At 34.0% G+C, this 24,524-nt stretch overlaps 1 protein-coding gene and 1 long non-coding RNA gene across 2 annotated transcripts; both read left to right on the top strand.

Moving 5' to 3' along the window:
* The first annotated feature begins 2,630 nt into the window (after positions 1-2,630).
* LOC123919971 (zinc finger CCCH domain-containing protein 24) lies at positions 2,631-8,416 on the top strand. Its single transcript, XM_045972037.1, has 14 exons — positions 2,631-3,257; positions 3,818-3,910; positions 4,027-4,287; positions 4,379-4,451; positions 4,679-4,811; positions 4,886-5,039; positions 5,153-5,233; positions 5,547-5,669; positions 6,003-6,170; positions 6,254-6,388; positions 6,573-6,668; positions 6,835-7,089; positions 7,758-7,801; positions 7,891-8,416. Exons 1-14 carry the CDS (start codon positions 2,727-2,729, stop codon positions 8,135-8,137), a joined length of 2,394 nt encoding a protein of 797 aa, XP_045827993.1. The 5' UTR covers positions 2,631-2,726; the 3' UTR covers positions 8,138-8,416.
* A 10,933-nt stretch (positions 8,417-19,349) lies between these two features.
* LOC123919975 lies at positions 19,350-22,592 on the top strand. Its single transcript, XR_006813372.1, has 5 exons — positions 19,350-19,617; positions 20,331-20,498; positions 20,949-21,017; positions 21,992-22,120; positions 22,230-22,592. It is a non-coding gene; the product is annotated as an uncharacterized LOC123919975 (long non-coding RNA).
* Positions 22,593-24,524: the final 1,932 nt, after the last annotated feature.

Raw genomic sequence — 24,524 nt, 5'->3', positions numbered from 1 at the left:
AAATTTTATATTACTCTTTTTGAGATTTTTAGTTTTTGTTATTACTATAATTTATTTCTCACCTTTTCAAATTGTTTTATCTTAAACTTGACAATATAATATTTCAAAATTTATTTTTGATTTTTAAAATTGGCCGATCTATTTTATTTTGATAAAAGTTTTTAAGATTCCCTCACCTTTATAATTTAGGAAAATGCTAACATGTGATATATGTGGGCACAAGTTAGTGAATCGAAAAAACAAAATTTATAAATTTTTTTTTGGAAAAAAGTATTCAAGTATGTAAAATTTTTCTAAAAACTTGCGACTCTTCTCGGCAAACATGTCCGCTTGTGATGCCGCAAACTTCGAACTTACGAGAGTAATTTCTTGCAAGGCCGATTCACCTCCTTCATGTGAAACCTATGTGACAAATCGTTGAGTCTTGCTTCAATATCCTTCAATCCATACTTAATAGTATAGCTATCGGCATGCTTTCCAAGTTCCAGAACACTCTGGAACCTTTGAATGAAGTTTCTGTAGGCTGGCAACAAGATTTCCCCAATGGAAGTTATTATTTCTTTCCTAAACTCTTTTTCCAAGACAAACCACAAAGTTTGAACCCTGCATATTTCCTCAAACATTATGTTGAAAGATTCTAGCTTCTCCTCCATTGACTTATCTACCGTATCAGGAAGCATTAATCCGTTGTTGTCCAAGTTTAGAAACCCTTGCATCTTATTCCATGAGATTATTAGATATTGCTCATAGTTGTGCCTAAATTTTGCTCGGTGTCTTTCAAACAAGCCATTCGCAAAAAGAGCCCTTATATCGTGTTGATCTTTTTTGTGTATGCAAATTGTTGAAGGTAATTTTTGTGTCGTGTACTTGTTAAAATATGGCTTAATTATTAAATTGGTCCCTTAAAGACATTTTTTGTTTTAAATTGGTCCCTTAAAGAAAAAAAGACCCAAATTGGTCCCTTAAAGACTTTGCCGTTAAACATTTTGGTCCTTTCCGTCCAGAAACTGTTAATTTGCACATGTGGCAAACTAAGTGCTTACATGGCTGCTTACATGGTTGCTTACATGGATGCTTCCTAGGTAAATCATTTAGGGTGCACAAATTGTAATGCACAAAGTTTCAAAACATAAGATGGAGGGTTGGATTAAGTGGAAGCATATTCTGCCCACACTATATCTTTTTCACATTTTCTTCAAATCGTATTAACTTCATCCGACTCAGTAAACTCACTCACCAACCCACTGAGTCAACTCGCTGGAAACATGTTCAACAACAACTAACATCATGCTTGAATCAACTTGCCCCTCAACCCGCAGTTTCTCTCCTCTTAGTAATCATCATGTCCTCCTCCACAAAGGGCAAGAATCAGTTGTTGCAAATAAACAATCTTTGATACTAAAATTGAACTTTGAGTTGCCGATGAAAGTAGGAATGTTGGTGAGAAAAAGATGATGAAGTTCTTCATTAAAAATTGAAAGTAGGAAATGTTGAGAAGAAGACGATGAAGTTCTTCATTAAAAATTGTAATTTTATTCTTATTTGAGAATTTTTTTGTTATATTAATGTCACAAAAAAAAAAGCCTCAGATTAAGATAATTTCCGGTGTTTATTTATTTTTTTAAAAAAAATTCAGATCTAAAAATTGTTCTTTTTTAAGTCCTTTTGAAATCATGGGTTTGAGAAAAAATTTACTTTTTTCATGTTCTGAAATTCATCTACACTCTTTCAACACAACATAGATCCTTCATTTTCACACTAACTCTCTCTCTCACTCACTCACTCCTTTCTCACCAACTCACAATTTCACACCAAACCAATCCAATCCAATCCAATCCATGTTTTCCAAATTTGTAACCTGCTAAATCCAACTCCATTTCACAACTACTTCATCGAATGATGGTGGAAGCCTCAACATTAGGATTTGAATGTAGAAGATGATTGAATAATAATGAGAGAATGGATGAAGATGAAGATGAAGAACCCTAATGTTTCTTATGTTTTGTTTGTATAATTTTTTTAATTTTAAATTTTAACTTTAAGTTTTTTTTTTTTTTAACTTAAATGATTTACCTAGTAAGCATTCATGTAAGCAACCATGTAAGCAGCCATGTAAGCACTCAGTTTGCCACATGTACAAATTAACAGTTTCTGGACGGAAAGGACCAAAATGTTTAACGGCAAAGTCTTTAAGGGACCAATTTGAGTGTTTTTTTCTTTAAGGGATCAATTTGAAACTAAAAATATCTTTAAGGGACCAATTTAGTAATTAAGCCTTAAAATATTACATACCTGAACACTTTTTTCCAAAGTGTTCCGGTAATAAAAAAAAATTAGAAAAATTTTATATACCTGAACACTTTCCAAAGTGTTCCGGTAAACAAAAAAAAATTAGAAAAATTTCATATACCTGAACACTTTTTTCCAAAGTGTTCCGGTAACCAAAAATATTTTTACTTACCAGAACACTTTTTTCGAAAGTGTTTCGGTAACCAAATTTTTTTCCAAGGTTTTAGTTTATATATGAGGACAAATTTGTCCATTCAAAATTAATGTTGGGATAGAAAAAAAAAATTTGATTAACAGATTAATAGATGGGCCTATAAGGGCCCATAACATTGGGCTAAAGCGAAGAACAGTTACCACTCTGATCAACCCATTACCATTACCGTTACCAGTCGAAAGCATAACAGAACAATTCATCGGAGCAAAAAATACAGTAAACAATGGCGGCGAGTGCTAAACTAACTGAAGTCCTACAAACACTCAGCGCTCAGGATTCAACCATAGAATCAAATCCAACGGTTCCACAACACGCACAAATTCACGAACTAAACGACGACGTTGTAACGACTGAGAAACGGAAAAGAGAAGACGCCGACGAAAACGCCGACGCCGATGGAAAACCTTCTCTCCATCCGATGTGGAAGACTAGTCTCTGTTCTTACTTCAGGAAACATGCTTCATGTAGTCACGGTGATACTTGCCGTTACGCGCATAGCGAAGAGGAGCTCCGGCAACGTCCGGATAACACGTGGGACCCGACTTCGGAGCGAGGGAAAAAGGCATTGAAAACTGTGACAGGAGAGAAAATTGCTGTTAAAGACGGTGTTATGATGACGGAGCTTGTTGGTGATGACGTTGATGGTGAAGGTGGTGATGACGGTTTTGCAACTAACCAAGCGCTCAGTAAATGTTTAGTGCATTTGCCGATGAAATGGAGTTCTGAGAATTTGAGGAATTTCCTCAATGAGCAGGTAAGCGTGTTTTTGGGTTTTGTTTTTTTTTTTACTTTGGTTTCACCTTGCCAAAATGGAAATGTAGAATTAATTTTGACATGTTCAATGTTCTCAAGTATAATTATTTTGCATCCAACAATGTAATTGGGCACAAGTGGTTAATAAGCTTCCCCAGACACGAATTCGGAGTATGATTCAATTCTAGGCTTTACCTCGCGACCGAACTCTAGATTATGTTCTCCCAGGAACCTGAGGGCTAATACAAAAAAAATAATTATATTTTGCATCCAAAATTAATGCTAACTTAGAATCTAGTATTTGTACATGTGCTAACTTATTGTTCAATCCACTTTTACATGATTATATATTCAAACATAAATAACTTTACATTCAGCTCGTTTTAGGTCATGATCAATTTTACAAAATCAATTTGTCATCATAGAACTAAACTACCTCACTAAAGTTCGCGTAACAATGATATATAATTAGTAGAAAAAGGATGTATGGAAAGTAGTAAGAAAGTCTTGAAAAGGCTCAACGATGATGCGTCGATTGATCTTTTTGTTCACTTTCTCTAGGGTATACCTTTTAAGCATGCAAAGACAAAGAAAGGTATGGCAATTGGTTTCGTTACTTTTGAAGATGAAGAACAATTGAAGAGTTCGTCTGAGGTATATTTGTTATAAATTATGATAATGACTAATAACCCATATGTATATACTCTTTTGATTTGTTGTTCTTAAAACCGAACTTTGCAATGGATGATTGATCATTGTTGATTTAATAGGCTTTACAAGGAAAACAAATTGGTAACAAAACGTTAGAGGTAGCTGATGTTAATCCTCGATCATTTGAGAAGATAAGTAACGCTAACATTCCTTCAAGTGGGACATTGGGTGATGTCACAAATGATGATAATTTGGTAGTTGATGGTTCCGAGTCAAAAAAAAGAAGCTCACGTGAAGTTGTGACTCCTCTGGCGCATTTATCCTATGCTGATCAGTTGGAACAGAAAAAATACTCTCTCATGCAGCTTCTCAAAAAACTTGTTAGTCATGATTGTTTCTATTTTATCATTGTAGTTTTATATATATTCCTATATACATTTCTTCGACTGAACTATTAAATTGTTTTGGCAGCCTAGAAATGCTCGTAAAGCTTGTCCAAATGGTGTTCCAGTTCCTGAATGGATTCTCAAGTCTAGGGAAATAGGTAGTGTTTATATCTGTGAATTTTGTTCAAATCTTCAAGAATAATTTCAATTTAAAATGTTCTGGAGTTTAAGATGTAGGGGCTAGTTTTGAAATATCTGATTTAGATTTGTCTTCATGATTTCACTCCCTATGTTATCATTTCTGTAATCTGGTTTACTGTAAAAAGTACAGGAAGAAATTTAGTGGATACAGTTCTTTACTCACTCCTTTCTCACACTCTTGCAGGTGGTCTTCCATGCAATCTGGAGGGTATTATTGAATCACCAATTGTAAATGGATATCGTAATAAATGTGAATTTTCAATTGGATATTCTATGGAAGGCAAAGCAACAGTGGGCTTCAGCCTTGGAAATTTTAGGTATTCTGCACCTTCTCTGTTTGTAGAGTGGTTTGCTTGTAAGTTCTTAATTGTATACTAAAATATTTTAATAGGGAAGGTGTAACAGCAGTTGAAGAACCAGTAGACTGCCCAAATATTTCTACCATTGCGTGTAAATATGCTGCTATCTTCCAAGAATTTCTACAGCACACTGATTTACCAGTTTGGAACAGATTTAAAAACTGTGGATTTTGGCGTCAATTGACGGTATACTTTCTGGATTCTGTGTTGCAAATTATGGTCATGTTGATTATTTTTTTTAGATATTTTTAATTTATTATGTATTTTTAACATTTTCTGAAACTAATTGGTTTTGCAAGGTTCGAGAAGGGAGGTCAAACGGGAATGTTGTTGATGGTGAAACTTTTGACGGTATTGCAGAAGTCATGCTTATTGTGCAGGTTATTTATGAACTTTTTGGTGAATGTGCTGGTTATTATCTTATAAAAATATTGTTGGCAAGGGCAACACCCTTTTAGTGTAAGGTTGGTGGGGGCAGGGGGTGATGGTTTATTCTTTAATAAAGGCTCAATCTGTTTGGAAACATTTAGATTGAAACTGATTGGCCTCTGCTGGTATGTAAACATCGTAAATTTTGGGGTATGGTTTAGATAGAGAGACAATACCCCAGATTACTTGGAGCTTATGTTTATGAGTATCCCTTCTTTCTTTTGTATGCAATTCATAACTTGTTGCCTTTGTTCTTGATTTTAGGTTTCTACTGCAAGTTTTGATGATGCACAAGTAGATGCTGAATTTAAGAGGCTTGCTCAGGCATTTGTTACAGGAGCTACCTCTCATTGTCCAACTTTACCCCTTACAGCTCTGATTGTTCAGGTATCTGCCTGTTTAATCCAAGTTTCTTTTGTCAAAGGTTGTATATTAATATAAATTAGAATGATACAATGATTTTACTGTTCCAATGTTTATCACTCTTTCTCTCCCTCTCCCAACATCAGTAGATTAGGTTCTTTTTTTGAGGGAAAAAATCCATAACATTGCGATCTATATCAAATATCTGAAGTGTTAGATATTTTATGGTTCCATTATAAATTTGGGCAGATCTAAAGTGTTAGATATTTTATGGTTTGCTTTCAATTTTGATTGCATGTTATGGTGTAACTTAATTTTCTGAATGACTTCTGATGTGGAAATTGATCTTTCATGTAGGATCACCAAGGAATATCCAATGTAGCACCATCTGATGCACCATTGCATTCACTTCCCATAGCAGCTGGTGATCCTGAGAGGGATGTAAACATTAGTGCAGCAGATGTGAGAATCCATGATTATATTAGCAGTCTCCGGTTCTCTATATCTCCAACCTCATTTTTTCAGGTTTGAATGGCAATTATTGTTTTGCACTGGTTTCAACAGCATATATTTTCCTGGAATATGAATTTTGGAGTCTACTGCTGCAGGTTAACACACTTGCTGCCGAGAAATTATACTCCCTTGCTGGAGATTGGGCATGCTTAGGTCCTGATACATTGCTATTCGATGTTTGCTGTGGGACTGGAGCAATTGGCTTGACATTAGCACATCGTGTTGGAATGGTAATAATCACCATTTTATTTAGGAAATTTGTTGTTCAATATGCCCCTTTGGTGGTATTATATGATGTAATCATAACTTTTGCATTGGTTGAAAAAAAAAAAAAATCTCTATAATTTACCAGCTTATTTTCCTACTTTTTTTTTTTGGATTTGCTTTAATAAGATTTGTTTTGGGTTTTTTAAGGTGATTGGAATAGAAATGAACGCTGCTGCTGTATCTGATGCTCATAAGAATGCCGAGAATAATGGCATAAAAAACTGTAGATTTATTTGTTCAAAGGTGAGATAAGCCGTCTTGATTTTTCAAATACTGGTTGAATTTATATTTAGCATCACATATTGACTATGGATTTTTTCACCCATGGGAAAATTTTCAATTTGCTTTATTTTTTTTTCCTTGTATTAAAAATTGTAACTTTTGCATGCTTGCTTATATGAGGAAACAGGCAGAGCAAGTTATGGGATCTCTGTTAAAGGAATACCTTGAAGTGCCCAAGGAACAAGATGACGTTCCTGAAAACAATGCCTGCCCAGAACCCGAAAATGGTGAAAGCGCATCTCACCGTTCTGAAAATAACAATTCAGAAATTGAAAATGATGTTCCAACGGGTAGCACTTCTGAAAATGGGAATACTTCCATGAAACAGTTTAAAAATGTTGTTGCCATTGTTGATCCTCCTCGTGCTGGACTTCATCCAACTGTAAGAATCACTCTATAGTTTCTTCATTATATTTACACTAGTGATTACTACCATAACTCTAGTAATACATTTGTCCAAAATATGATAGAATTTCCATGCATTTTTCTTTTTCTTGTTTTGTCTAGCTGTCTACCTTTTTCGTAAGACCGCATAGAGACTTGTAGAGCAATTTTATTCGTCCTTGAAGTACGTACAACATATATCAAATTTCAATTGCAGTGACTGAAACTGAAATCCCTCCTTTAATTAAGATTATGCGGTGGTTCCCCACATCCCCATTGCTCCTTTTGGTCCAAGATTTCCCTCCCTAGAACAAAAAAGAAAATCATGTCCATGCTTTTGCTTAAAATTCAAGTATGTACTATTGTGATCATTGAGTTGTTCACTGTGTGGTTTCTCATTGGGTCCTGTTCCACAATTCCTAGAGATGATCATTTATAGTTACCTTCTTTACACGGCATCGGTATCACATGTCTTTTATCATAATATTTGTCATCTTTTTTTATGTGATTATTGGAATATTTCTCGTTCTATTTGCTTGAAGAATATTTATTATATTATACTCTTCTATATTGTTGGGCAGATTTAGTTTATTTATTTATTTATTTTAAAATGTTATGCTTTCTCTCAAGAGCTGAATTTCTGACTTTTGAATTGTGAGCTTGCAGGTATTAAAAGCTTTAAGAACTCATACACTCCTGCGGAGGCTCGTGTTAGTTCCTGTTCTTAATTATGCTATACTCTTATTAGTATGTTATTTTCATTTTTCTAGGCAATCTAATTGTGTACCTTTAAATGCAGTTATATATCATGTAATCCTGAAAGTTTGGTGGCAAATGCTATTGAGCTTTGTACGCCATCCCCAACAGAAATTGAGAGAGGAAATAAAGACAACAGAGGATGGAGACGGATGAGTAGTGCTGGTCTAGCTCGGCATAGGGCAAAGTCCATGCCCATTTCAGAAGCCTTCAAACCCGTAAAAGCCATGGCTGTTGATCTTTTTCCACATACTCCACATTGCGAATTGGTTATGCTCCTTGAGAGGTAGGTGGACCAGAGTTTGGGTTGAAGTCTATTTTATTTGCTAGGGCTTCAAATTCAATTGTCCAACAAAATTTTGGCTGCTTTACAAGCTGCTATGAATGTTAGTTAGTTCTTATATATTTTGATATTGTGCTCTTTTCTTTAACCGCACTATAACTTCCTTTTTGATGTATGTAATCATGAAGCATTATCTACATCTTTGTATTTTTCTTGAACTTGATTACTGCTGTGAAACTTCTTTGGGGTTATAGTTAATCTGACATTTGTTCTAATTCTAGTATGATACCTAATAGCGAAAATTCATTGTATTTTCTTTGAGCAACATACCTCAAGATCTCCATTGTTCATTGTAGATAAAGTATAGGTTTGATATCACGGTGGGTATGACACACCGTGATTTTTCAAAAACTACACTCTGTAGCTTCTTCAAAATCACGGCGAGTCATCGTAATAATAGCATACTCACCGTGATACCAAACAAACATACACAAAGTTAGTTAGCCGTAATTGCTTATTCCAAAAATGAAAACTTACTCACGTCAAATATTTTCCTTTTTTTATTTATTTCAGAACTTAGCTGACTCCCTTTAGTAGTATAAGGCTTGACTGATTTCTTTATTTATTTTTTCTTTTTTAGAACCTATTCTATCCTGACAAGAACACCGAATAAATTCCGTTTTCTTTTTGGGGGTTTTTAAAGAATATTTTTTTTTATCAAGTTACTTAATTATTAGAAATTCATCTTTTGAGGTGATTAAGTAGGAGATTCCGAATTTGAACTCCGGCCTACATATAAAATGTAATATCTCTACTAATTGAATGATTTGCTATTGGGGACATAATAAACTTTTCTAACCGTTCCTTTCTAGACATTTATTTGTTTATTTTTGAAAAGTCTAGACATTTATGAATTAGAAAACTATGTTCCTTGAATAAAATACATAGTGGTGGAAATGCTTTTTTCGCATTCAATAATGTTGCTCCACAAATACAGAATACTAGATTATTTAGGTAGCACCTGTTCTGTTGTCTAGCTTTATGAAAGATAATTCTTACACGTTGGAGTACACATTTGTAAAAGAAAAAATTTCTACAAACGGAAAAGAAGTACAAAAATTCATATGTACTACTCACTCATGATGCAAATTTTCAACTTATGCTGCCAAATACATATAGTACTACTACTTTATAACAAAAGTAACTGCCGCAATTGTGTAAGCTTGTAATAGGTGAAGGATGCTAAATCTGCATTCAACTGTTATTGACTGTTGGCTATTTGATTTCATACTACTTAGTACTATGTTGAGTATTGTTGACTGAGCAGTCAAAGATTGAGTGGTTTAAATTGGCAATGGTGGTAGTGGCGACACATGGTCATCACTAAGTAGTACTGTACTTTGTTGGAGATGAGTCATCCCCAAACACTTTTCACAGAACCAATTAGCTGACATATCCATTTTTCAATTCAAAATTTGTAGACTTCATTTCATTGGCACCACTTTACCTGGACAGTTGGACTAGTACTAGTAGCATCTCCCCACTTTGTTATTTTCTGCTTACTTTAAATTAGAAATGAATTTCTTTTAGAGTGTTTAGATGAAATAACATAATTTTTTGTAAAAAAATTTAACCAATGTTAATTTGATCTTTGACTTAAACATATTGCAATATTAAAACTTTTAGAAAGAGTTTATATTCATTTAGCTAGGAGTTTTTCTATGTATAAGTAAAGAAGAAGGAATATGCAATGACAATGTAAACTAATTTTACATTGTCAACCAATAACAACCATGTTTTTCATCACAATCACTTAACCCCACTTTTTTTTATATGACATGATAAATTGATAATTTTTATTAGATGATTATGTAAAACTATTTTACACTATCGTACATCTCCATTAAACTTCTAAAAATATTAGGGCATAATACTTTTAGATAGATGAAATGCTCATTTTCTCGGTTGTATACCGGATTAGTAATTAGTAATGATTACTACTTCCATTTTAAAATGAATGTCACTAGGAAAAAAGTTTGTTTCAAAATGAATGTTTATTTACATATTTCAAGATAGAACTTCTCTTATTATTTTACTTCTAATTGTACCTTTCAATTAATCAAGTGTACACTACTTTCAAAGCATTGCACTAATATTCTCTGAGTCACAATTTGAAATGATTTTTTTGTGTTTTTCTTAAAATAAGTTTTATAGGAAGATATAAAAATAATTTTTATTGGTTATTGATTATGAGAAAAAAAAAGAAAGAAAACAAATTAAATATAATTTATATTTAATTTTATGAGAATGTTGAAAGTTGATCTTTTTTCTTATAATTTGAGCCAAAAAAATTGGTATTTTTTGTTTATAAATTGAGACAGAGTAGTAAATAAAGTTATTTTAATAAAATTGTCATATTTTTTTATAACATTATTGCATTTTTTTTTTGTACATAGACGAATGACAAAATCATCATAAGCTCACACACACACGAGTGAGGGAGTTAAGATTCGAACCTCAATCATAACACCAGGTTTAGCATTATTGCATTTCTTAATTTACATTGAAAAAATTAAAACGACACCCAATTTAAAACGGATAGACAACCTTTTTTTTTTTTGTCAAGTACGTAGTCTAGTGGCAAGCTAAAAATTCTATTCATAAAATGGATAAGTTGAATAATCGGGATTCGAATCTCGGCTCCATACATATACAAGTAAAATGCAATGTTCCTATCAAATGAATTAAAAGTCATGGACTACGGATAGACAACTTTAGTGGCTGATAATTTCTTTCTTGGAATATAATTAGTGGCTGCTACTTTAATGATGGTTTTTTATGACTTTGATCTGCTGGTAGTGTGTACGTCACTATCAATAAAACGGATCAAATTTGTCTCAGGATCAAGAAACACGACGTGAACTTAACTCAATGATTTTATAAGGAGATTTCGGGGATAAAAACCAAGTGAATTACTACTACTAAATTTTAATGGAATAATTAAAAGGTGAGGCCTACCGCTCTTCATAATTTGAGGATATTTATCCATTAATCGATGAAAACAAATCACATAAGTGAATTTGTATGTGATAGTCACAACTAACTTGTAAATTTGCATATGTGAATTTGCATATGACTTATTCTTATTGGTTGGTGGATAAATACACTCAAATTATGAAAAGGTAAATTTAAAAAAATCTAATTAAAATTACTAAACTTTAATTGAATTATTAAAATTTAGACTAAAGAGTCAACTCGATATCTTGTAATTTTCTTACACTCCATGGAATAATAAACTACTTTTTACTTGAAACATATGCCGAAATTGTTTTTCGTTAAACGTAATCATTTTCTTTTCTCGTATTTTTTGGGAGGATAATTCGTGTGCGGATAAGTTAGCGAATTATGAGCATCATTTTCATGATTTTAATTGATAGATTTCGTTGTTTCATTTATTTACGAGAATTTTGCTAAAGATAGACGTGGTTTGACTTCCTTTCAGTTTACTTAGTTTGATTTTTTTTCAGTTTGTTTGCCTTGGAGATATATTTTCTCTAATCTTTTTTTATAAGAAATACTTTTTAGGTTAATTGAATATTTGATGTATTTAGTTCATAATATAGACTAAATACATAAATTATTCAATGAATTTATATCGCTTCTTATGAAAAGGACTGGAATTAGTAATATTTCTTTAGCACGAGATATATACTAATATTTACTTGAATCATACATTTTCTTTTTTTATAAATATACTGTAATTGTTATAAGGGTCATGCTAAACGGTGCCCCCGGGGCACTTGTTAAGTATACCTAAAAAGGAAATAAAAAATAAAATTTATATTGAAAAGTTATATAAAAAATAATGGGATGACGTTTTTTTTTTTTTGAAGTTGTGAATTAATCTGCTACTAGGGAATGAACGATGAAAATAGAGCATTTATGGTCGCATGACATCTCAACAAACATGAATCCCCATTTCTTTATCACTGGAAAAATGGATTGAGTCGGTGATAGTGGCAAGGCAGGCTTCATATTATGACCTATAATGCTTGATTGCTTGTCATCCATAAATTTATGCTTCATTGCTTGCATGTCATCCATAAATTTAAGAGACACATCAATTATAAATATCTAAATCTAGATTATTAATCAAGTAATTCGATTCAAGTAGTTGAAAGAACTCAAATTTAATTTTTAATGGAATAATTTTTTATCAGATTTCATTTATCTCGCCGTTGAATTCCATGTTACCAAAATTTAATTGTTTTAAAATTAGAGGATTAATACTAAAAGAAAAAAAAAATTAGACTAACTACCACTTCATTTTCTGCTTTATACTTTTCGATTTTGAAAGAATTTTTCTTTTTTTATTTATACTTCGGAATGGGCCATGTGCACATGGCTTAATCCTACTCGAACTCTTCACCCTTCTCTACGTATTTGGCTTATGAACTACAATGGCTATACACTCATACTAGTATTTCCTTATCCGAAATGTCCAGTTTGTTGAATATTGCCTTGAAATAATGTAAAAATCAGAAAATCATGTTTTCGTAGTTTCTGCCTGCTCACGCCCAGGCGTGAAAAAACTGGGTTGAACTCTGCCTGCTCACGCCCAGCCGTGGGAGGCTGCGCCCAGGCGTAGTGTTTGCGGGCCTATATATATGTTATGCGTTTTCTGACTTTTTTAAGGTGTTTTTAGGGTTTCAAAGGCTAACAAAAAGGCTAGGGTTGAGAGATTTCATCTTGGGAAGACTCTAGGGTTAGGGAAACATTCTATCACCTTGGGAAACACTTTCATATTGAATTTCTTGGTCACGGGAAGAAATTCGGGCTTAGGGTAGATTTAGGAAAAACTCTAAATCTTGTAACTCTTGTGGTGAATTTCATTGTAATCAAGGAACAAGTTTGATAGTGGATCGGAGAGCTGCTCTCTCCCCTAGAGTAGGTCACATTGACTGAACTGGGTAAACAATTCTCTTGTGTTCCTTTTTTCTTTATCGCTTTATCTTTTGATTTGTGATTATTATTGCCGATCTCATTATTTGATTGCTTAATCGTTATTTGCTCCACACATCAATTATTTTATTGGTGTGATTCAATCCGAATTCACAACAATTGGCGCCCACCGTGGGGCAAAGGATCAAATGATTTAAGTATCATGGGTTCTAAGTGGGACATTGAGAAGTTCACCGGGAGTAACGACTTTGGGTTGTGGAAGGTGAAGGTGAGGGCAATATTAACACAACAGAAGTGTTCAGAAGCATTGTTAGGAATTGCGAACATGCCTAATACTTTCTCAGCAGCAGAGAAGAACGAGATGAATGATAAGGCATTGAGTGCCATTATCTTGTACCTCGCGGATAATGTGTTGAGAGAAGTAGCAAAGGAGATGACTGCTGCAGGGATGTGGTCGAAGCTTGATGCATTGTATATGACCAAGTCCTTGGCACATAAGCAGTGTCTGAAAGAACGGTTGTTCTTCTATCGTATGTCGGAGAACAAGTCCGTGGTTGAGCAGCTTTCGGAGTTCAATAAGATTATTGACGATTTGGCGAACATTGATGTGAATTTGGAGGACGAGGACAAAGCTTTCCACCTATTGTGTGCTTTACCTAAGTCATTTGAAAATCTCAAGGATGCATTGCTTTATGGCAAAGAAGGTACTATCACCTTGGATGAAGTCCAATCGGCTTTGAGAACCAAGGAGATGACTAAGATGAGAGACTTGAGGATTGATGACAGCGGAGAAGGGCTGAATGTGGCGAGAGGAAGAAGCGAGAACAAAAGTAAGGGGAAGGGAAAGAAGCATAGGTCCAAGTCTAGGTCAAAGGGTGATGGTGGTAGCAAGTTAAGATGCTATCATTGTCATGAACCAGGTCACTTCAAGAAGGACTGCCCTGAGAGAAGGGGTGGTGGTAGTTCGTCAGCTCAAACTGCCGTTAGTGAAGAGGAAGGTTATGAGAGTGCAGGAGCATTGACAGTTACAAGTTGGGAACCTGAGAAGAGCTGGGTCGTGGACTCGGGGTGCTCATATCACATTTGTCCAAGAAAGGAGTACTTTGAAACTTTGGAGCTTAAAGAAGGTGGAGTCGTCCGTCTAGGTAACAATAAAGCGTGCAAGGTTCAAGGTATGGGTACTATTCGTCTTAAAATGTATGACGATCGTGATTTCCTTTTGAAGAATGTGAGGTATATTCCTGAACTTAAAAGAAATTTAATTTCCATAAGCATGTTTGATAATCTAGGGTATTGTACTAGGATTGAACGTGGGGTAATGAGAATTTCTAATGGTGCATTAGTAATTGCTAAGGGGTCTAAAATGAATGGTCTTTACATTTTAGAAGGTTCAACTGTTATTTCTAATGCATTAGTAACTAGTGTTGAAAATGTAGACATAACTAAACTATGGCATTTGAGGTTAGGTCATGTTAGTGAAAGGAGTTTAGTTGAACTAGCTAAACAAGGTTTACTAGGGAAAGAAAAATTGAACAAACTAGACTTTTGTGATAATTGTACTCTAGGAAAACAACATAAGGTTAAGTTTGGGGTGGGAGTGCATAAGTCTACTAGGCCATTCGAGTATGTTCACTCGGATCTTTGGGGTCCAGCATCTGTGTCTACTCATGGGGGAGGTTCATATTTTCTTTCAATAATTGATGATTACTCTAGGAGGGTATGGGTTTACATAATAAAGAATAAAAGTGACACTTTTGAAAAATTCAAAGAATGACATACCTTAATAGAAAATCAAACAGGAAGTAAACTAAAACTTTTAAGGACTGACAATGGCCTGGAGTTTGTTTCAGAGCAGTTTAATGAGTTTTGCAGGAAACTAGGTATAAAGAGGCATAAGACTGTTGCATACACACCGCATCAGAATGGACTGGCTGAAAGGATGAACAGGACCTTGCTGGAGCGCGTGAGATGTATGCTGTTGGGAGCTGGATTACCCAAGAGTTTCTGGGGAGAGGTAGTTAACACTGCTGCATATTTGATCAACAGATGTCCATCAACAGGAATTGATCTAAAGACACCTATGGAGGTTTGGAGTGGCAAGCCGGCAGACTACTCTAACTTGAAAATCTTTGGAGCTTTAGCATTTGCACATGTCAAGCAAGATAAGCTTGATGCTAGAGCTGTGAAGTGTGTTTTCATTGGTTACCCTAAAGGTGTGAAAGGTTACAAACTGTGGAAGATGGAGCCTGGAGGATCAAAGTTTATCATAAGCAGGGATGTCACTTTTGATGAGACCCGAATGGGGATGAAGTGCAAAGACCTTGAGAAAAGACCAGAAACGGGGGTGGAGAGAATTCAGTTTGAGGTGGAGCCTTCCACAAATGAGAGGGAAAAGGAGGATGAGACTCAAGTACCTGATGTAAGTGGAAGTGATTAAACAACTGTTCCTCACTATCAGCTAGCAAGAGATAGGGATAGGAGAGTTATTCGTCCACCTAATAGACTCGGTTATGCTGACCTTATTTGTTATGCTTTGAATGCAGCTGAAGAAGTGCAAGACTCGGAACCAAAGAACTTCAGGGAAGCATCAGAAAGCATACATAGTCAAGACTGGTTGAAGGCAATGAATGAGGAAATGCTTTCATTGGAGAAGAACCAGACTTGGAAGCTTGTGTCATTACCTAAAAATAAAAGGGTAGTTGGTAGCAAGTGGGTGTTCAAAAGAAAAGAAGGTATACCAGGGGTCGAAGCTCCAAGGTATAAGGCAAGACTTGTAGCAAAGGGTTTTACTCAGGTTGAGGGGATTGATTACAACGAAATCTTCTCACCTGTGGTGAAACATTGTTCTATAAGGGTACTTATGGCGATTGTTAACATGTATGATCTTGAGTTAGAACAAATGGATGTGAAGACCACATTCTTACATGGAGAGTTAGAAGAAACTATCTACATGCAACAACCTGAAGGTTTTGTGAAAGACAATTCAAAAGTGTGTTTGTTAAAGAAATCTTTGTATGGGTTGAAGCAGAGTCCAAGGCAGTGGTATCGTCGATTTGATGATTTCTTATTGAAGACTGGATTTGTGAGAAGCAACTATGAGAGTTGTGTGTACATGATGAAGAGGAATGAGAAAGTCATTCTCTACCTTCTTCTTTATGTAGATGATATTCTTATGGCAAGTTCTGACAAGCAAGAGATTCAACAGCTCAAGGAGAAACTAAATGGTGAATTTGAGATGAAGGATCTTGGCAATGCGAAGAGGATACTTGGTATGGATATCTTGAGAGACCAGAGTAAAGGTGAGTTGTTCTTATCTCAACATGATTATTTGAAGAAAGTGGTGGAGCAGTTTAGAATGACAGATTCTAAGGTAGTGAATACGCCACTTGGTCACCATTCAAAGTTGTCGATAAAATAGTGTCCTCAATCCGAGGATGAGAGAAAAAAGATGGAGAGTACTCCCTATGCAAGTGGGGTTGGAAGCATCATGTATGGCATGGTTTGTAGTAGGCCTGATTTATCATATGCAATTAGCGTAGTAAGTCGGTTTATGGCAAATTCGGGCCAAGTTCATTGGCAAGCTTTGAAGTGGGTTCTGAGGTATTTGAATGGTTCTTTGAAGGGTGGTCTGAAGTACACAAGAACTGATCCAGGAAGAGATGCTTTGGAGGGATATGTGGATGCGGACTATGCAGGTAACATAGACACTAGAAAATCCTTATCGGGTTTTGTGTTTACTTTGTTCGGTACGGCGGTAACGTGGAAGGCCAATCAACAATATGTTGTAGCCTTGTCAACAACTCAAGCAGAATACATAGCTCTCGTTGAAGGGGTCAAGGAAGCCATATGGTTGAAGGGTATGATTGGAGAAATGGGGATTAGTCAAGGATGTGTGAAGATACATTGTGACAGTCAGAGTGCCATTCATTTGGCAAATCACCAGGTGTATCATGAAAGGACAAAACACATTGACATTCGGTTGCATTTTGTAAGAGACATGATTGAGACAAAAGAGATCATGGTGGAGAAAATTGCATCGAAGGAGAATCCAGCTGACATGTTCACCAAATCGTTACCTAGAGCTAAGTTCAAGCATTGCTTGGACTTGATTAACTTCGTTGAAGAGTAGACGGAGGTTGGAGAGAGCAGCACGGTGGTTGATGAGAAGTCGGCATCACCATTGATTTAAAGGCAAGGTGGAGAATTGTTGAATATTGCCTTGAAATAATGTAAAAATCAGAAAATCATGTTTTCGTAGTTTCTGCCTGCTCACGCCTAGGCGTGGGAGCTGGCGTCCAGGCGTGAAAAAACTGGGTTGAACTCTGCCTGCTCACGCCCAGGCGTGGGAGGCTGCGCCCAGGCGTAGTGTCTGCGGGCCTATATATATGTTATGCGTTTTCTGACTTTTTTAAGGTGTTTTTAGGGTTTCAAAGGCTAACAAAAAGGCTAGGGTTGAGAGATTTCATCTTGGGAAGACTCTAGGGTTAGGGAAACATTCTATCACCTTGGGAAACACTTTCATATTGAATTTCTTGGTCACGGGAAGAAATTCGGGCTTAGGGTAGATTTAGGAAAAACTCTAAATCTTGTAACTCTTGTGGTGAATTTCATTGTAATCAAGGAACAAGTTTGATAGTGGATCGGAGAGCTGCTCTCTCCCCAAGAGTAGGTCACATTGACTGAACTGGGTAAACAATTCTCTTGTGTTCCTTTTTTCTTTATCGCTTTATCTTTTGATTTGTGATTATTATTGCCGATCTCATTATTTGATTGCTTAATCGTTATTTGCTCAACACATCAATTATTTTATTGGTGTGATTCAATCCGAATTCACAACACAATTATCAATAGCCATCAACTGTCGCCAATTTCTGTCATAAAATATAAAAGGCTTAACTACATATTTGGTCCCTTACGTTTATTTTAGGTTTCAATTTGATCCCTTACGTTTAAAAATTATCAATTTGGTCTCTTACGTTTATTTTAGGTTTCGAGTTAGTCCTTTCCGTTAGTTTTGTCACTAACACCGTTTGAACAGTACACGTGTCACTGTGTCTAAGTGCCATGTGTCAGTCCACATATGCAAATTGGCTGCCACGTGACAAAATTGACGGAAAGGACTAACTTGAAACCTAAAATAAACGTAAGAGACCAAATTGATACTTTTTAAACGTAAGAGACCAAATTAAAACCTAAAATAAACGTAAGGGACCAAAATGTGTAGTTAAGCCTATTTTGTGTTTTCTTTTCTTTCCATTTTCTTAGTCTCGATTCATCGATTGGTTTTCGTATTTTTCTTTCTTCTCATTTTCTTTCCTTTCAATCAAACGCTGGGAGTTGATCGACTCATAAGCTTCAAATCTATGACATATATAGAATGTTGTGTGTCTCTAAAGTAATCGATAAAACTCTTGACTCTAGGCTTGAGTTATTTAAATTTAATTTAGTCAAATAAAAATACAATATGATAAGGATCTCTCAAGGCATAAAAGTAAAAGTAAAAGGTTTGATTATACTTCATAGATAATCATATGGGCATCTACTCAAAATGCTTCTTACCAGCACCTTGTTTGATACTTTAATTCAAAACAGTGGGGGAAGCAAGAAAAGGAGAAAGGTAAAAGGGACAATCTGTCTTTATAATAATAATAATAATAATAATAATAATAATAATAATAATAATAATAATAATAATAATAATAATAATAATAATAATAATGCATGGATAAAAGAATTAAGAAAACATGATTTTTGCTCAATGTATGAAAAAATATTTGTAGAAAGTTAATAACCCTTTAAATAGATTTAATGTTTTTGTTTTTGTTGTTGCATGCCTAGAATTAGCCCCATGAGAGGTTCATGCCTCCACTTATGAACATATATATTAATTATCCCATTATGTTAATATATATACTGAATACAAAATACCACTAGTAGAAAAATGACTTATTAAACACGTTTTTATATCTGTGAAAGAAATACCAGATGTGAAAAGGAGTACGGAGTATTGTTTACATCTGACTTTCAATGTTACCAGAAGTAAAAAATACATAGACACAAGTTTTTACATCTGGCTCTAATATTCCCAGATGCAAAACTAAACGCGGTGGCAATCTTGTAATTATGGCAAACATTGTCTAAAATAATATTGTCTCTGACCATAATATCCCCAGATGTAAAAAGTCTTCAAGGGAAATTTTTTTTAATTGAAATTAAGTGAGGAGAGTAACTCAAAAGAAAAAACCCTATCTCACTTAAGATCTCCATTCCTCGCACTCACAACGCTCGATCTCTCTCTTTCTCACTCGTGGTCGCGAATTCGAATTCTTCATCTCTCTCAGTGATGAATCGCGAATTCGAACCCTAGCCTCCAATCCCTTTCACTGAATCACAAAATCTAATTCCTAATTGCAGATTCGAGGCTCACTGAACCCTAAAATTCAACTCAGTGAACACGAATTGAAGCTCTCTCTCCTCACAAATCGAAGCTCTCTCAGTGGAAATCTGCTGTTTAAAATCTGTCTGGTATAGTTTTTATTTCATTTAAAGTTTCAGTGATTTTTTGAATGAAAAATTACATTATCAATTCCATAAACTTATTATAGTTGTAGGGTTTTACTCCAAAATTGAAATTGAGAAATTAATCTATAAATCTCTGAAATCTGTAGGGTCTTATGTGCACATTTTTCTTGTATAGGTAATGATAATTGATACTGAACAATAATCAATGTCTATTTTTTGTTATTCTGATTGTTTTTTTTTTGTTATTCTGATTGTTTTTAATTGTATAGAAACTTGTAAGCATAGATACTTTTCCTGATTTTTTTTTTGTCTGGTATAGTGGTTGTTTGTTGGAACTTAATTAAATCTCATCAAAGCTGGGTATGTATGTTAATTACTAGACATAAGTTTGTTAGTAGTTAGTTTAAAGTTAGTTATCATTATCCCGAGATTGGGTCCTAGAGGAATTAGTCCTCGCAGTTTCGCGTGGAGGATAACTGGTTTATATAAAAAAGTTAGTTATCATTGTTAGTTGTTATCTTCTCATTTTCATATGGACTTATATGTATAAATAGGATCCATTAAATTGATCAAACTATCAATAATATATGTTCACTACTATTCTTTACTTTTCTCTCATCTATGAGTTATATTAAGAATTGTAATATTAATATCACATTTCTGCTAACTAATTTCTAATGTTTTATGCATCCATATATATGGATTTCTGGATGCAGATATCTGAGGCAATGGATATTAGAACAAAACAAGGGTTGCTAAATGCTCTTGTGGGAAAGGCAGGGAAACGGATGGATACTCTTTTGGTTCCTTTGGAGTTGCTTTGCTTTTTTGCACGCACAAAATTTTCTGATAAGAAGGATTTTATTTGTTGGTAAAAGAGGCAGGTAGTGAAATATGTTCTAAACAATTTTTCCAAAAAGTCATTAGTATCACTAAATCTCACTGCAAACTTTGGTGAAATAACTGTGAGTGAGATAACTGTTAAATTTGCAGCCACACTTGTGAGAGAGGACGAAAGAATTACAGATCTGAACTTCCTAATTTGGTCATTATTTTGCATGATAGGTTGCAGCTTCTGTTTAGGTTGTCTTGATTATTAAACTAACTGAAATATCATTATCAAAATTTTAATTGCTCAATTGTGGTCTTATATTTAATTTGTTCCTCAAGATTGAAAATGTAATAGGATTTGCCTCTAGTATCGTCAATATTTGACATGTTTTTCACAAGTGAGACAATGTGTTTTCACTAATAAAGCTTTTACAATACCAACCATATTCATTTTGAAATGAATATCATTGAACTTGTCTTAACTCGATTATCTTAATGGATAGATCAAATGTAAGATAACATGGCAAAAGCAATGATGTTTTCACCGAGGCCTGAGTGTCCGCTCTACGCTGGTAAGTTCTTGTCATCTACTTTTGCTGTTCTGCTGCCACAACTTCTCGGCAGAGGTAAGTTTCATTTTGTTTTCTTTTCACTTCAGTATTTGCTTATTCTCTGCATCTCTTCACTTTCCCATTTGCAAATCTCTCACTTTGAAAGCTTCCTCATTTTTGTTCAATATCTTCTTATGTAAAAAACATTATGTCATCTTATTCCTTACTAGTGTTGATATTCCTTATTCTTCCTTCATTGTTTTGTTCAATAATCGCCTTCTTGCAGCTGGTTGGGTCCATGTGCTTCTAATTATGATGATTCTAACTATCAACCTGATTTATATGCCACTTTCTAATGTAATGAATCTATTTGGTTAGTGAATATTCTTCCACATTCACTAACCTCTTAATTGGGTGGTTCTAATGCATATTAATTTCTTTCACTATAAGAGTCTGTTCCTGTTTTTGTTTCATAACAAAAAAAATTTGTCATATGACATTTTCTTTAAGAAGTATAGTAATTTATACATATTTTCAACAACAAGAAGAGAGGTGAACCAGTAAATATTTTTATAAAATCATAGATTTGGAGGGCCACTAAGCATTCGTGTCTCCCACAATTCTTTATGTGTTTTTATTAGAATTGTGATATTTTCTTTATGTGCATGTATCCATCTAAATCCTCGATCAACTACGTTCATGGATAGACATTTTGAGAGGCACATATAAGTTTGATAACATACTTATATTTTTTTAAAAATTTTGGAGTGCGATTAAACCATTTTTTCCTGTAGATGAAATTGTCATTGAGGCATGTACATGTGTAGGGTTTTTCAATTGATTTTTCAAATTTGGTTCTTTGATTTGCAATGTAATATATGTTAATTTTAATAGAGGTGTTATTGATTGATCCAACTGGTTTTATGAAAATTAGAAAAATCTTCTCCCTTTTTTGTTGTTGATTTTTTTAATTGGATTATTTGACTTTTATATAGGCAAGATGTAGGCTGAGGAAGAAGTGAAGGCAGTGAGTGCAAAGAAGCAAAAGTTAGAAGAGGTTAAGCTAAAGAAGGAAGGAGGAAAGTAGTTCAGATGAAGATTCCTCTGATGATTATGAGGACGAGGTACTATTATATTCACTGTATATGCTTTGATGTATTTTTTGTGATTATTGATCGAGGTCTATTTTATTATTGTTATTGATTATGTCATGTTAAATTTATTTGGGCACAGAAACCTGTTGCAAAGTCTGCTGCTCCCAAAAAATAAAAGACCGCAGCTATTTAGGAGCATGGCCGGGTTTCTCTCTTATTTGACGATGTACGTTGTTTAGCTTGAGTTTTGGTAAGTTGCTATATAGGGGAGCTCTTAGGCCTTGTGAACTGTCTTGATTTTGATGACAATGTTGGTGATGCAATTTAGGAAAGGGATGTATGGTGCTATTGTACAAAATATATTGTGATTTGAATTTAGTAAGTATTAGGCTTTGGCGTTTTAGTCATGTTAGTGGTGAACTATCTTGATTTAGGAAGGGAGCTAGGTATGTGTAAAGTTATTGTGTGGTGAAATGTTTTGATTTTAATTTTGGATGTTGAATGGTTGTATTAATGAAATTATTACTATTTGCCTTAATTCGGATGTTGAATGGTTTTATTAATGACATTATTACTATTTGCCTTAATTCAGATTTTGAATGCTATGAAATTTGTAGTATATGTTCTTGATTTTTAATTTTAGATGGTGTTTGTTGTGAAGTTATGTTTTGGATGTTGGCATGTGGGTAAAAAAATGCAGGATTTAAAAAGAAAAACAAAATGCAGGATTTAAAAAAAAATGCAAGATTATTAAAAAAAATGAAGATTTCACATCTGGTGAAAAGTGCACATTTTACATCTGACGGGATCCAGATGTGAAAATTTTGAAAAACGTGCACATTTTACATCTGACACTGTCAGATGTAAAATGTGTCCAGCTTACTATATCTCGTGCGTCTACATCTGACGCGGGCCAGATGTAAAATGTGCTTTTCGCCAGATGTAAAAAGACTTTTCTGTACTAGTGTACGTAACCATTCATCAATGAGAGATAGAAGCATTCTCTCAACCTTTTTTCAATCTCAATCAATTGATTTATCTGATGTTCAGGTACATGGTTCCAGTAAATTCTTATTTACAATTATGATATGCTTCATATCTATATAACATGATCTACATCAAGTTCATCAATTGGTATTAGAGCTCTCATATCAATTGATGAAAATTTTAATGTGAGGCGTGAATTATTAGACACAAGATTATAACATATTTACTTTATTTAATTAATTAATAGTGCATATGTCTATTACTGATTATTACTATTAGAGTGTTAATATAAGAATAAAAATTATTAGTTACATACAACCTGAAGATATGAGGATATATATTTTAAATCTTAAAAAGATGGATGCAAGTACAACTTGATATGAGAATGTATATGTTTAAATTAAAATATTAAAAAGAGAAATTGTGGGCGCAGTTAAATGATGGTCAATCATAAGGTTCCAAGTAAAAAGTTTATTTATGTGCTGATTGATCATATAAATCCACTAATAACTACTCTATGTGGGGTTGGAGTAGACACCACTTTTCCTAATAATTTTTCTTAAAAGATCTCAAATTGATTTTTTGTTCTTCTTTTTAGCTGTTCCTTAAGTTGGCACAATTGATGGATTCTTTTGATAAAGCAATGAAAACTCAAAGCAAAGAGGCGGGGTCTGTAATAACTTAATGAACAAAGTTCTTATTTTTAATGAAAACATTTGATTTGTGACTAGCCATGGTGACCGGATACATCATACTCCCTCGGGTTTTAAATACATAGTATAAAAAAAAATTATTTTTTTAGATTGATTGAGAATTTAATGTATCAGGTTCATATATGAAACAGATACATTATAGATTCTCAATGAATCTAAAAAATAAACTTTATCTTATTTAGAATAGGAGGAATGCATTTTTAACTTATTGGAAAAGGAAAAAAGTGATAAAATAGTACTTATTTACTCATTATTTTACCTTATTACATTTTATTTTCTTTTTTATAAAAAATCATATTATTTTTTTTAGTACATTAAAAAATCATATTATTATTACCTACTATCATTCTACACTCGTCCTCCCTCCGAATCACGAAACGTGGACGCACACAATTTTTCACCCATTTGTCGGAATCTATCTATACTATATATAAAGATAATACATGAGTTTTGGTGTGAATTTTTCATAATACCAACAATACTCTTGATTTTTTAGCAGTAACAAAAAAAATTTATTAACAAAATCACTATAATATAAGGTACATTTTTTTTTAGCAGCAAAAATATTTTATTAACAAACTGACCATAACATAAAATATATCTTTTTTTTTTGGACATAAATTAGACACCAGCAGACGCGGAACTAGTCGCTAGTAATAATAATACTAGTATGTCGCACGATAATTGCGTGAATACAAATCAAAGTGTGAATGAATAATTCCAAAAACAGTTGC

This window comes from Trifolium pratense, linkage group LG4 (genome assembly GCF_020283565.1).
Source record: "Trifolium pratense cultivar HEN17-A07 linkage group LG4, ARS_RC_1.1, whole genome shotgun sequence".
NCBI lineage: Eukaryota > Viridiplantae > Streptophyta > Magnoliopsida > Fabales > Fabaceae > Trifolium > Trifolium pratense.
Note: the sequence above shows the minus strand (reverse complement) of the source record. Positions and strands in the feature narration are given on the sequence as shown.

What these genes read in the sequence shown, in the direction of transcription:
- LOC123919971 (XM_045972037.1), top strand. Translation starts at nt 2,727, where the DNA reads ATGGCGGCGAGTGCTAAACTAACTGAAGTCCTACAAACACTCAGCGCT. An exon ending in TCTCAAGTCTAGGGAAATAG is followed by an intron (nt 4,452 to 4,678) that starts GTAGTGTTTATA and finishes ACACTCTTGCAG; the next exon opens with GTGGTCTTCCATGCAATCTG. An exon ending in GTAGATTTATTTGTTCAAAG is followed by an intron (nt 6,669 to 6,834) that starts GTGAGATAAGCC and finishes ATGAGGAAACAG; the next exon opens with GCAGAGCAAGTTATGGGATC.